The sequence below is a fragment of the Salvia hispanica genome, chromosome 6 (assembly GCF_023119035.1).
Source record: "Salvia hispanica cultivar TCC Black 2014 chromosome 6, UniMelb_Shisp_WGS_1.0, whole genome shotgun sequence".
Lineage (NCBI taxonomy): Eukaryota > Viridiplantae > Streptophyta > Magnoliopsida > Lamiales > Lamiaceae > Salvia > Salvia hispanica.
In genome coordinates this window covers 32,190,314-32,203,818 of record NC_062970.1, presented here as the reverse complement: position 1 = coordinate 32,203,818, position 13,505 = coordinate 32,190,314, and the positions used below count along the sequence as shown (strand labels likewise).

General features: G+C 32.8%; 1 protein-coding gene and 1 long non-coding RNA gene across 6 annotated transcripts; both read right to left on the bottom strand.

Moving 5' to 3' along the window:
- Positions 1–441: 441 nt before the first annotated feature.
- Positions 442–2,828, bottom strand: LOC125193397. 5 transcript variants are annotated; one of them, XR_007171574.1, is made up of 6 exons: positions 2,656–2,828; positions 2,046–2,174; positions 1,662–1,727; positions 1,064–1,518; positions 860–910; positions 442–715 (listed from the first exon to the last, which is right to left on the bottom strand). It is a non-coding gene; the product is annotated as an uncharacterized LOC125193397 (long non-coding RNA). The 5 variants fall into 5 exon arrangements; XR_007171572.1 differs by having other exon boundaries at positions 860–1,341; positions 1,424–1,518; XR_007171570.1 differs by having other exon boundaries at positions 860–1,518.
- Positions 2,829–3,814: 986 nt separating this feature from the next.
- LOC125193706 (agglutinin-2-like) lies at positions 3,815–5,460 on the bottom strand. The gene has a single exon (XM_048091573.1). The coding sequence runs from the start codon at positions 5,457–5,459 to the stop codon at positions 3,981–3,983; it is 1,479 nt and encodes a 492-aa protein (XP_047947530.1). The 5' UTR covers position 5,460; the 3' UTR covers positions 3,815–3,980.
- Positions 5,461–13,505: the final 8,045 nt, after the last annotated feature.

Sequence of the window (13,505 nt, the reverse complement as noted above, 5' to 3'; positions counted from 1 at the left end):
ACGCTTTTTTATGTTTCTAAATAAACTACCGACGCTTTAAAAATTGTCCTTAAGGTGACCGTGCCAAATACAATTAAGGAAGCTTTTAAATAGTGTCGGTGAGTTATTTTTTGGGACACTTTTAACATGTGTCTCAAATACATTTAAGACACTTTTAAATAGCGTCCCTAAATGCTATTTAGAGACATTATAAAAAACGTTCCTAAATATTATTTAGAGACACTATTATAAAGCGTCCCTAAATGCAAAAGGGACATTACAATATTAATAATATGTAATGATATCCATCACATCTCTGAATGAAATTCAAACAAATAACCTAACTATATTGCAAACTCCCAATATTGAAGGAATCGAACCAACATGAAGTCAACAAATATACCAAGAACATTGGAAACTTTTCATTTAACACTAAATGCCAAGTGTAGAAGTGTACAAGAATGTACCAAAACCACTAGAGACTTCAAACAAAACAAAGTATAATGAAATTAAGCTAAGCACAACAATTTAGCAATCCAAAATTGAGATACACATCGTGCTTATTGTACTTGGCAGCTTTCCAGCAAGTGTAGGCCATGGAGAATTGATAGAGATTAGTGAGCAGAGGCGTGGCCATGAGATTGGTGGGGCCATCAATCTCGGCATCCAGCTCCTGCTCCCGCTCCCGCCTCCGCCATTGAGGCAAATCGTATTGAAGAAAGGTTAATTGGTGCAACTGCATGTATTGTATTTTTACTTGCCACTCCAGTTCTACTATATTACCGACTACAGTTACAACTACATGACTAGGATGATTTCATTCAACATGCATCTGTCAAAATATGCAAAAATAGGAAACCAGAAATCAAATCAGGCTGACCTCTTCATCTACTTCTAGCTGACCATCAAAGCGCAGTAGAACCGAAAGTATCTATGAGTCATCATCATGGAGCAATTAGAGATAACATTGTAAAAAGCAAGCAAGAAAGTAACCTCAATAGGAACAAAACCAAATGTCAAACGTTTGATAGAGTTCTAAGCTGAAATAGCCAACAATACTACGAACTTTTAACACTTATTCCACCTTTTATTTTGATATATGTTCCAAGTACTCGAGTTTAAAAGTCCAAGCACTTACATACCTAGCTGGAATTGGGACCAATCTGCTGAAATAATTGAAGATTATCACTTTGAAAACAAAAGTTAATAACCCATCAAGCCAACTTAATGAATGTACTTAGACTAAGAATCCATGAAAAAGTATAGTGATTAAGCCACCACAAAACCAATTGCTTAATGTCCTCACGCTTTCAACATATTAACTTGCAACAAACCCCAAGTAAACATCAACTGGCCTATCTCCTGCAACAAGATTGAAGGCAGATGCTCCAAGGTAAATAAATACAATGAATTTCACATAAAAGGGAAGAAAACATCACCATACTTTCAAATTAACCGAATTTCATCCTTCTGAACTGAATAGGTATAAGCGTAAGGTGGTTAAACAAAGCATAGTAACGTTAAAATTTTCAAAGATATCTGCAACGAGAGAGTGACTTAAGATATCACAAGTATAAAATGAATAACAATACCATAAAAAAGAGAAACATAGAAATTAACTGGTTGAAATGAATAGTAACACAGTAAAGAAAGTTTACTATTCTATATTGCACCAGACATACCTCAAGCAGAAACCTCAGGAATTCAAATGATCAAACTTGACTGCACATACAGAGGGTTGTCCACAACTGCATAACAAACAATTGGTTGCAAAATGGAAAGCAACAAAGAGATTAATCTCACAAGATTACATTATAGGTTGATATAAGAAATGTATTCATAAGTTACTAAAAAACTCTATATCATATCAGTATGATTGGCTAAATCACCAAACTTGACATGCTAAACAAATCAAACTATTATCACATTCACAAGTAATGATTTAAGAAGTTAGTTTATAAATAATTACATAAGCTTGCTATCATGTCAAACAAAACCAATCAATTAGAGCATATAACAATATTACCAAAGTTTCTCACAGTATTAAAACTTACAAAACAACTTACATTTTAGAGCTGCAAAGTGCAACGTAGAGAATTCCTCGATTGAAACCAATTCTAGCACAATGTTTAATAAGAAACTCCACAATTTTGACATGTCTCCTTTTGCCAGAGAGATATCCAGGAAGCAGATTACTGTATTAGTATACAAGTTATGGACTTAAATAAAAAACTGCACATCGAACAATGAAAGCATGACATCGAATTTATAGAAGTATTCCCAAAAATAGATACATATGTAAAAGCATGCCCTAGAGCAAATCATCATTTTTATTTGTTTTGGATTCAACGTAAACCGACGAGAGATGCGAGGGGGAGAAATCAGTAGTCCTAATGAAACAGGGAAAGGCACTTGATTGAACCTAATTTTACGAATTGAACCTATTTCATCTCACTAAATCAAAACGAAACATGAGATTAGACTCAATTTTCCGAATTGAACCCGGTCCATCTCAATCATTTTAACATATATACTGACAAACACAACAAAATCGATCTCAACACACCAATCCTATCGCGAATGAGTAATTTCACATCTTTCTCCGTAAGCTTAGAGAAGAAGCATTTTGCTTAAGCGGCGGAGATGTTTGGATAACACAGGGAAGGTGATCGTTACCGACAGTGGAGCAACGACGGTGAGCATGGTGAAGGAACAACGACGGAGCGCGGTGGAGGAGGGGCGGCGGAGATAGAGCCGCAGAGGCGATAGCAATGGGTGGAATAACGGTTTGTTGTGGGGTTTATTCCCAATCTTAATGATATTTTTCTTTTTTATCTCCATTTCTAATTGCTTCGGAAATTTTGGTACGCAATTTTCAATACGTCTCTGATTTAAGAAATTTGGGACGCAAATTATGTAATGTGTCTTTGGTTGAAGTTATTTTGGGACACAATCTATAACGTGTCTCTGATTTACATTATTTTGGGACGCAATCCGTAACGTGTCTCCGATTTAAATTATTCTGAGACGCAATTATTAATGTGTTTCTAATTTAAAGACATTTTCTATTTGCGTCTTTAATTTTATAATTTTACAAAATTTTCCAACGCAATTAATTGCTTCTCTAATTTTGAGTCTTTAATAACTTGATTTGTTGTAGTTTTTATGCTTAAAAAGTTGTCCTTGTATGAAAAAAGGGATATTGCAAATTTAGTACTACTACCTCCATTAGTAGAGGACACAAATATTAATCCAAAATAAATAAATTAGTTTATTCGAGTTTATTCAAGTACATCAGAACAAGTATGTCTTGTTAAACAAAGACATGTTTAATAGTTTAATTCAAAACTCAACAAAAAAAATGCTATGTGATACATCTTGATGAGCAGTTGTACCTGTCATGACCCTAGAGCTATATATCAATATTAAAATTTTTCCACATATTCCCAAACTAAACAAATAATCATCATAATCTACATTGCAAAGATTATGACATAATTCTACAAATATTACGTCCAATATATCTTTCTTTAATTGAGCAAAATATATTAAGGAAGAAAAAATAAAGAGAACAATGAAGGGTTTTAAATGTTTGAAATGCAAAAGGGCCTTTACATTATGCTTCAGACAATCCGAAAGGTGAAGCTCCCTCAATAGAACACTCACTTAAGCCGTATAATGCACTTCATTTACTCAATTTCGATCTGATTCATATTGAACAAAATGCATCAATGTTATGGATTTTGAATTCGGAACTAGTAACGAGACTAATGAGAACCCACCACTGGCTCCGCAGAACCACCGGAAAACGTTAAACCATAATTAATTCTGCAACTAAACCATATAAACTGATTCCATTCCAATCTCACAGGCCTCGTAATGAAGCTAATAAAGAAGTGATACATATAACACATCAATAAGTTGGTCATTAGCCTTATTTTTGGATGTAACGATCATTATTTATCATACACACACTCACACACATACACTAAAACCATAAATCACACATATTGGCGAATTTTGGCGTCCTCCAATTCGCGATTGGCACCAGTTTTCACAAGAGTGGAAGTGAAATACCACGATATGACGTCGAAGACGGCGACTACGCCTCCTGTGCTGGCGGAGATCCCGACTTCAACCTGCTGAGTAAGAGTGGTGCTCAAGTCGTGTACATAGCTCACCTGAAAAGTTTGTGAGCCTGCGGTGGTGATGTGAACGCTGATCAATTTGGAAGCTTGCTGGTAGTTGATGCGAGCAGTAACCTCCTGCCCAAGAATTGCATCGCCGACGTCGGTTGTATTTTTGGAAACATTTGAGTCAATGTCAATCCCAACATGACGGTAATTTGGATCATTAGGGTTGATGAAGGTGTCGAATTCCACCGCGAACACGGAAGGATTTTGCGATCCAAAGATTCCGAAGGAGCCACCGGAGGATCCGATTGGGTTGCCTACGGCTTGGATGAAGAAGGTGAGGCCATCGCCTGGGTTTGAGTTAACTGGGTTGATGATGAATTTTAAGGTGGTTTCGAAGTCGACCTGCGCTCCTTCTTCCCAAAACTGGATGGGGTTGGAATACACGGCTCGGCCAACGCGGTATTGTAGCGGGTAGCCTGAGCTGTTGGTGTTGATTAAGCGGAGGTAGGTGGAGTCGGATGGGAAGTGGGCGTCGCCTTGGTAGAGTAGGTCCGTCGGCTGCTGGCCGTAGAAATCATATTGGAAGGAGGTGGTCTGCCCTAGAGTTGAAGAGTAATCCCAAGCTATGACGTCGAAGATGGCGACTGCGCCTCCTGTGCTGGCGGAGAGTCCGACTTCAACCTCCTGAGGAAGAATGGTGGTCAAGTCAAACACATAGCTCAGTTCGAAGGTTTGTGAGCCTGCGGTTACGTGAACGCTGATCAACTGGGAAGATTGCTGGTAGTTGATGCGGGCAGTCACCTCCTGCCCCAGAATTGCGTTTCCCACGTTGGTTGTGTTTCTGGAAGCATTTGATTCAATGTCAATCCCAACATGACGATATGAGCCTAAGACGTCAAATTCCACGGCGAAGACGGATGGACCCGAACCGTATATGTTAAAGATTCCAAAGCTGGCGCCGGTGTAACCGAGTGGGGTGCCAACGGGCTGGATGAAGAAGGTAAGTCCATCGGCTGGGTTTGAGTCAACGGGTGTGATGATGAATTTGACGGTGGTTTCGAGGTAGAACGGCGCTCCGGCTTCCCAAAATTTGATGGGCTGGGAATACACAGCCCGACCAGTGCTGTGCCACCACGGGTAACCCGTGCTGTCGGTGTTGGTCAGGCGGAGGTAGGTGGAGTCGGACGGGAAGTGGGCGTGGCCTTGATAGAGTAGCTCGGTTGGCTGCTCACCGTTGAACTCATACTTGAAGGAGGTCGTCTGCGATCGCGCTGTGTTGGCGATCGCAAGGAGCAAGGCTATGCAGGAAAGGAGTGGAATTAGGGTTTGAAGAAGCTTTGCCATGGTTATATTTTGGATTTGGTGGATGCTTTGGTTTTCTCTTGCTTCTATTTATAGTAGTCCAGGGCATATTATAAAAAATTATACTTCCTGCTTCCCTTAAAATTTGACCTCATTTGACCCGTCACGAGTTTTAATAAATGTAATAGAAGGTGGGTTAAAAAAGTTGGTGGCGTGTGGGTCCTACTTTTATATACTCCCTCCGTTCCACGGTAGTAGAGGCGTTTCTTTTCGGCACGAGATTTAAGAAAAATTGTATAAAGTGGGTTAAATAAAGAAAGAATAAAGTAAAAAGTGAAAAAGGTAGAGAGATGAAGAAAGAATAAATTAAGAGAGAGTAAAGTAAGAGACAAGAAATGTGTTGACTTTTGCTATAAAAGGAAATGATTCAACTACTACGGAACGTACCGAAATGACAAAATGACGACTATTAGTTTTAAAATAAAATGTGAGTGGAATGAGTTAGTGGAACGTAGATCCACTACCAAAATTGTTAAAAGTGAAAGGTGACAAATATTTAAGGATGAAAAAAAAAAGAAATAAGTGACAAATTTTCAGGAAATGAGGGACTAACTTCTTCACATCTCAATCACCTAACGTGACTTAATTTTCGTCTAATTATTAGTCGGAGGGAAACCTGTCTTTCCAATTATGAAGTGTTTTATCAATTAGACTCCAACGGCAAATAGACTCAAATCTTTTCGTTCTAGGATATTCATAAAAAAATACTGCATCCATTACTCATTAATTGACATTATTTGATTTGACATGATTTTTAAAAAAATATATAGTGAAAAATAAATAAAAAAATTATTGAATTTAATTCTCATTTTATATATTAATTTTATAATAAAATATAAGTGTAATGAATTTGTGGAGTGAGATCCATCAATAAAAATCGTAAAAAGGAAAAGTGTCATTAATTGGGGACGGACAAAAAAATATTGGTGTCAATTAACAGGAGACGAGGGAGTAGTATTATAAAAAAGTTTCCCTCAAAATATTACATTATACTTGCTCCATCCCAAGTTATTTGAGTCATATTCTATTTTAGGCTATTACAAGTTATACTTTAGGAATTTTCTTTAATGGCTAAAAATAAACAACTAATTTCAACAGTTTTATTTTTTCTCTTACTTAACTCTCTCTTCTTTTTCATACTTTATTCATCCACCTGCTTTATTTTATCTTCATTTCATCCACTAAACACACTTATGCCGAAAAGAAATGTGTCAAGTAAAATTGGACAGATGGAGTATTATTCTAACCACCTTTAATTTACCCATTTTTACTCATTCTCTCACTTAATTTATCAATTTCTCATTAAAACTAGTACTCCCTCCGTCCCAAGGAAGATGACCCCGTTCTTGGGCGGCACGAGATTTTATGCAAATTTATTTTATGTGTTGAGATGAGAGAGTAAAGTAAGAGAGAGGAAATAAAGTAGAGATAAATGTGTTTCCATATTAAGTAATGGGTCATCTTAGTTGGGACAAACTAAAAAGGAAAGTGGATCATCTTCAATGGGACGAGGGAGTATCATCCACTCTAGAGACTACTTTTGTTACTCTCCCCGTCCGATAAAAATAAGTACACTTTCTTTTTTTTCGTCCATTACACATAAGTATCTCATTTGCATTTATGGAAAGTTCTCCCAAACTCATTACCTATATACTCAATTTGTTTACAAGTTATGTCACTAGGGTCTACCATCAAACACTAATAATAAAATGAGTCATACTATTCACTATCACTATTTTAACTGCATTTCTTCTCATCTCTTTTACTTTATCAATTATATATTAATTCACGTGCCCTGTCCTTAAATTTTTGGGAACAAAAAAATTGTAAATTATATCCTAAATATTCATTTAAAAGAACCTCCTATTTTCATGATAAATTATACTACTGTATAGTATCAAAAACTATTTTTTCCTGAACGATAGTTTTGTTAGCCTTATATTCTAAAATAATGTAAGAATGGTACTCCCTCATTCATAAAAAAAACAATCTCATTTTGTTAATTTGAGGTATCCACAAAAAAAGAGTCTTATTTTAAAATTGAAAATTTTATTTTACTTAAGCCACTTTTTCTCCTTTCTCTTGTCTCTCCACTTTATTCAGTTTTTCTCCTATTTTATCAATTATTTATTAAAATATGTGCCATACATAAATGAACCTATTTTTAACAAAGAGAAAAAATAGTAAATAATTTTATTATTTAAAACTTGTGTTCCTTCAATAATTCATATTCCATATATTTATAGGGGATAGAAGAGAGTAATGCTTTGCATTATAAAATGATCAAAATATATTGTATGTAACGCCAAAAAATAATATTGTTGTTTAAATGAACCTATTTTTAACAAAGAGAAAAAATAGTAAATAATTTTATTATTTAAAACTTGTGTTCCTTCAATAATTCATATTACATATATTTATAAGGTAGAAGACTGTAATGCTTTGCATTATAAAATGATCAAAATGTATTGTATGTAACGCCAAATAATAATATTGTTGTTTACACATATTAATTACTTATGTTATACCAATAAACGGACAGGTGTGCAGCCTAAATTGTTTTCCCTTTGTTAAATAGAATACTTTTATTGTTTTGTATAATCTGATAAATAAATGCATATTATTTGCACTAATATAATGTGTACAGTCCACCAGATCGGACTTCCTTTGTCATATAGTACAATTTTGAATTTATTTTTATATAATATTGTGCATTAAAATTATTTGAGTCAAATCTAGCAATATTTAGATTAGCATTGAAACCCCCGCGTCTCATGCACGTCAATTTTTAATGCTTGAATATATTTAATGTACTCCATCCATCTGTCTTTTATTAATCGTTTATTTTTATTATATTTATATTTTTTCCAATAATTATCTATTTTCACTTTTTATTACAAACAGTACTACTTAGCATCTAACATAACTTGAATTTTCGACTAATCAATATAACATTGCTGTACATATAACAAAAAATCTCGTGTTTCCACGATAAATCATACTCTCTTTTATCACTATTAAATGTTTTATATTTGACAGGTCAGATATTAAGAAATTATTTAACTTTATAAAGAAATGAGGTTGAAAAAATTGATGAAGTGTGGATTCTATTTCTATATACTATCTTCATCCACAAAAACTAGACTAATTTTATCATTTCTGGGTGTCCACCAAAATTAAACCATTTCTAAATATGGAAAGTTTTAAATACATACTAACCTTACACATTATTCTAAATATGATCTTCACCATCTATTAACACTATTTTCACCATGTTTTTCCTTCCTCACTCTTACTCTACCAATTGCACATTAAAATCTGTGTCATTTACAACTTTGTCTATTTTTTGAGGATATGAATAATATTAATTTTATAATAAAATGTGAGTGAGTAGGAAGATGTAGTATCCAAGTCTCCAATCAGTTGTTAATCAAATTTGAGGTTATTAAGTCTGTAGATATTTTTATAAAGTAAACAATTTATCACAAGTACTACTATGGGAGTAAATGAATATTCTCCTGGTCCCAAGATATTTCGAGTATTTTTCTTGGGCACATGATTTAAAAAATTAATTTGTTATAGGTTAATATGGAGAGAGTAGAGTAAGAGAGATGATAAAGTATAAGAGATGAAGATAAAGTAAGTTAAGAGAGAGGATAAAGCGTACTGATAAAGGAAATGACAGAACTACTATGGACAAATAAAAAGGAATATGACCAATATACTTGAGACAGGAGGAGTACTATCGTTATTATTTTTTGAGAATACAATACAATGAGTAAAAGAGACCGAAGATACAACTAACCTTGGTATAAAATATGAAAATATATAACTTTAGTATTTCAACAACATACTTTTCGTCCATTAAATATGAAACATTAAGCATAAAATTTTAAATTGTTATTTTGTGAAAAAAATATAAATAATGTTGTTTCTATTTTAGAAAATAGAAATTATGCAATGCTTTAATTGACTATATGTAATATAAATTCAACTATTGAGATTTTTGGAAACATACATTTTTATATTGTTTTGCCTATTTGGCAGATAGGAAATAAGAGCCCAAAGCAATCCAAAGTATGTTGGGATACTTGCTATATATTGGTATTCCAAGAGGGTTCTATAATATGCATACTAGCAAAGATATGCAGTATTCCCTCCGTTCCACAAAAGATGTCACACTTGTGGGACGGCACGGGATTTTAGGAGGTTTTATTTTGTGTGTTAAATGGAGAGAGAAAATATAACTTTTATATTTACGTGAGAGATAACTTTTTTCAAAAAGGGAAATGTGACATCTTTTGTGGGACAAACTAAAAAGGAAAGTGTGACATCTTTTGCGGGACGGAGGGAGTAGTATATTACTCCCTCCGTCCGCCGGGATACTTGCTATATATTGGTTTTCCATGAGGGATTTTATAATATGCATACTAGCAAAGATATACAGTAGTATGTTACTCCTTCCGTCCGCCATTATGAGTCTCATTTCTTGGCGTCACGGGTTTTAAGAAATGTTAAGAAAAGTTGGTAGAAAAAAGTTAGTGGAATAGGGGTCCCACTTATATATATATTTGTTTTAAATGAAATGTGTGTAAAATGAGTTAGTGGAAGGTGAGACCCTAATACCATTTATGGAAAAAGTGAACCGAGACTCCTATTTGCGAACGGACTAAAATGAAAAAATGGGACTCCTATTCGCGGACGGAGGGAGTAAATTGCTTCTTAGATGTATATTCTGAATGTAGAGCTACATTATTCGTTTCTATAATATATGGTGGAATTTGATAGAAAATTTATGCTAACCTTTAATTTTTGTTTATATTATTGTGGAGTTATGTTTTCAGCGTGGTTCTGTGTTTATCCATTTCTGGACGACAATGAAGTAGAGGATATGGTGGTATATCTGTGAAGAAACATTTTACTGCAGCCATACTCCAGTTCAAGCTACATAGCTATAGGTTTAGTCTTGTTCAATATTTATACTATTATTATTATTAGTCTGATTAATGGTAAATTAAATTTATTCTTTATTTATTAGTTATTAGATTTATGAGGTTATTCATCAAATTTAATTAAGCTTCTCCATATTGTTGGTCAGTTATAATATTTTCTTTTTATGTTGTAGCCCTCACTAATTTATACTCCCTTCGTCCCGTTTTAGCAGTCTCATTGACTTTTCTGCCCTCTTTTCATAAAAATGATAAAAAAATAGTTAAAGATGAGAAATGGTAAATTAAGAGAGAGAATAATATAGAGAACCATATCTCCACTTTAACTATTTTTTATTATTTTTACAAAAAGATGGCAGAAAAATCAATGGGACTGCTAAAGCGGGACATAGGGAGTATTTACCATCATTTTGGATCACCCAAATTAAACATTACTAATATATTCCTATATTGCTAATAATCATTTTTTTTTAATAGTAATCATTAAAATATTCATTTTTTAATTCTCTTTACTGATTATGAATTTTGTTCCATTCTTAAGTTACAGTAAAATATATTTTAATAAATAATTGTTGAATTAAATATGTATTTTATTACAGTTTTACAAGGTGCTACAGATGTATCCAAGCAAGACAAACAAGTTATTTTATCTTTGAGTTTTGTTAGAAAATGAAAAGAATAATGAAAATTTGAAGATTTTAGTTTGTGGAGACGAGGTTTCTAGTTCTTTCAATTCTAAAGTTAATATAGTGTACAAAGAAGTGTTAAAAAATTATGAGTAATTACTTTGTATAATTCATTCTTGTGATAGATTTTTGTCTTCTTTTGTGATTATTGTTTTAAGTTAATTTATTTTGTTTCACTATTGATTTGTACATATACTTTTATTCCCCATTTAAATAAACATTTTGTCACTCATTTTGTTACGATTTTCATATAAATTCTTATTTTATTTAATTAATTTACTATCTAAAATCAATATTTAGAATATATCTTATTCCATTCATAGCATGAGACTATTATGAGTGATTATGTGTTTGTATAATTTATTATTGTGATAGGTTTTTAGCTTCTACAATTTAACGCTTGAATTATATTTTGTAATTAATTGTTTCAGGTTTATTATGTTGAACTATTGATTCGTAGTAGTATACTTTTAATCCTCATTTAACTAAAATTTTTTGTTTATTTACAACTCATATAATAATATTAGTTTTCTAGTTCTATTTAATTAATTTAAAAACTAAAATCAATGTTCTGAATATATCTTAGTAGGTGTATAGCACAAGTGTAGTATTAGTAGAGTGTAGATGTTGAAATCGAGATTCATCGAAATAAATTACTGTAAATTAAATAGACTTAGATAAATGGGATGAAAGATTTGAAATTTATTAGTTTCAGAGAAGAAAATGAACGTGTCTGCACTTAATTGATTATCATTTTATTAATCATTATATGGCATGCTTAAATAGTATAGCCTCTGTAATGCTTTCTTAAATTAGAAAATAACTCAACTACAGATAATTAAAAGAAAACCTTATCTAAAAACTTACTTTTTTAATAATAAAGTACAATGAGATAGAATTATATATGCTTGGTACTATAAAATAATAAAATATACAATTTTAGTCCTCTCTACATGAAATGATCCATTTTTTGTTTGTTTGTCGTAGTCAAAGATGGCTTATTACTATAAATTCTTTTTTTTTTTTTTTTTTAATCTATGCTTTCACTATAACAAAAAAATTGAATAAGAATACTTTTTAATGATATTAAGAAAATTAATTTGTGTGTCTAATTATATTATCAATGCTTTATAAAGTGTTCATATTGTTAGTGTCTCAACCAGAGACGGATCTAATGTGCAAGGAGGAGGGGAAAATGTCCTCCCTCAAAATTTCATATCTATGTATAAATTCTATTGTAGAAATAAATTAATATTAGTTTCTTCTTTAAATGCCCCTCTCAAACACTTCAAATATCCCCACATGTATTTTTGCCCCTTCTATAATCATTTTCTAGATTCGTCCCTGGTCTCAACTAAAATTATGGAATATAAATAGAAGTGTACAAAAAAAGCAAAAATTAAGATAATTTACCATTAACTTAGGAACGTTCTTATGTGTCCCTAAAATATAAGTTCTCTTATTTTGTAGTGTTTATAATTCCTTCCATCTTACTTTAATGAATCCACTTAATACATATAATTCCTTCCAGAGAAGGGGTTCGAGATTCAGTTTTGTGGAGTCGAGATTCATCAAAATCACCGAAGACAATTTGGGAAAATGGATTAAGATATGATTTTTTTGTAGTTGAGAGAAGAAAATTAATGTACGTGTCGCATTTAATTGATGCTCTTAGTATTGCATGTGAAATGCTCTGTTAAATGACACAAATGACTTGAGATCTCAGCTACAAAAATACACACACGTCTCATTAGCCTAATAACGTTAATTATGATTTTCCAACCATAAATGTCAACCATTAAATCTGGAAACGAAGAATTTACTTCTTAACATCTTTATTTGTGTAACTAAAATATTATTGCTGAAATTTCTTTTATAGGGGATTACTCTTCTGCCAACGAATAGGATTTGTTCATTTTAGTATATTCCCGAGTAAGAGTTTCGGTTTACTTTTACCAATATAAATGATAATAAAGTCTTACATTCCACTAACTCATCATTCCATTCATATTTTATTTAAAACTATATACAAGTGAGATTCATATTCTACTACCCCATTCGTCCGCCTTTAGGAATCCCATTTGAGTTATGCACAGGTTTTAAGAAATGTAGAGAAAAGTAGGTGAGAAAAGATAATGGAATATGCATGGGGCCATTTTTATATATTAATTTTATAATAGAATGTGAGTGGAATGAGTTAGTGGAAAGTGATGTATACCTATCATTTATAGTAAAAAGTGAACCGAGACTCCTAATGGCGAACGGACTAAAATGGTAAACCGGGACTCCTAATGGCGGACGGAGGGAGTAACTTTTTTCCACCCCTTTTCCTCACATTTCTCAAAACTCGTACCACCAAGAAATGAAACTCCTAATGAATGGACGAAGGGAGT

Excerpts from the sequence above, each read along its gene's own strand:
- LOC125193706 (XM_048091573.1), bottom strand. The coding sequence starts at position 5,459 with ATGGCAAAGCTTCTTCAAACCCTAATTCCACTCCTTTCCTGCATAGCC.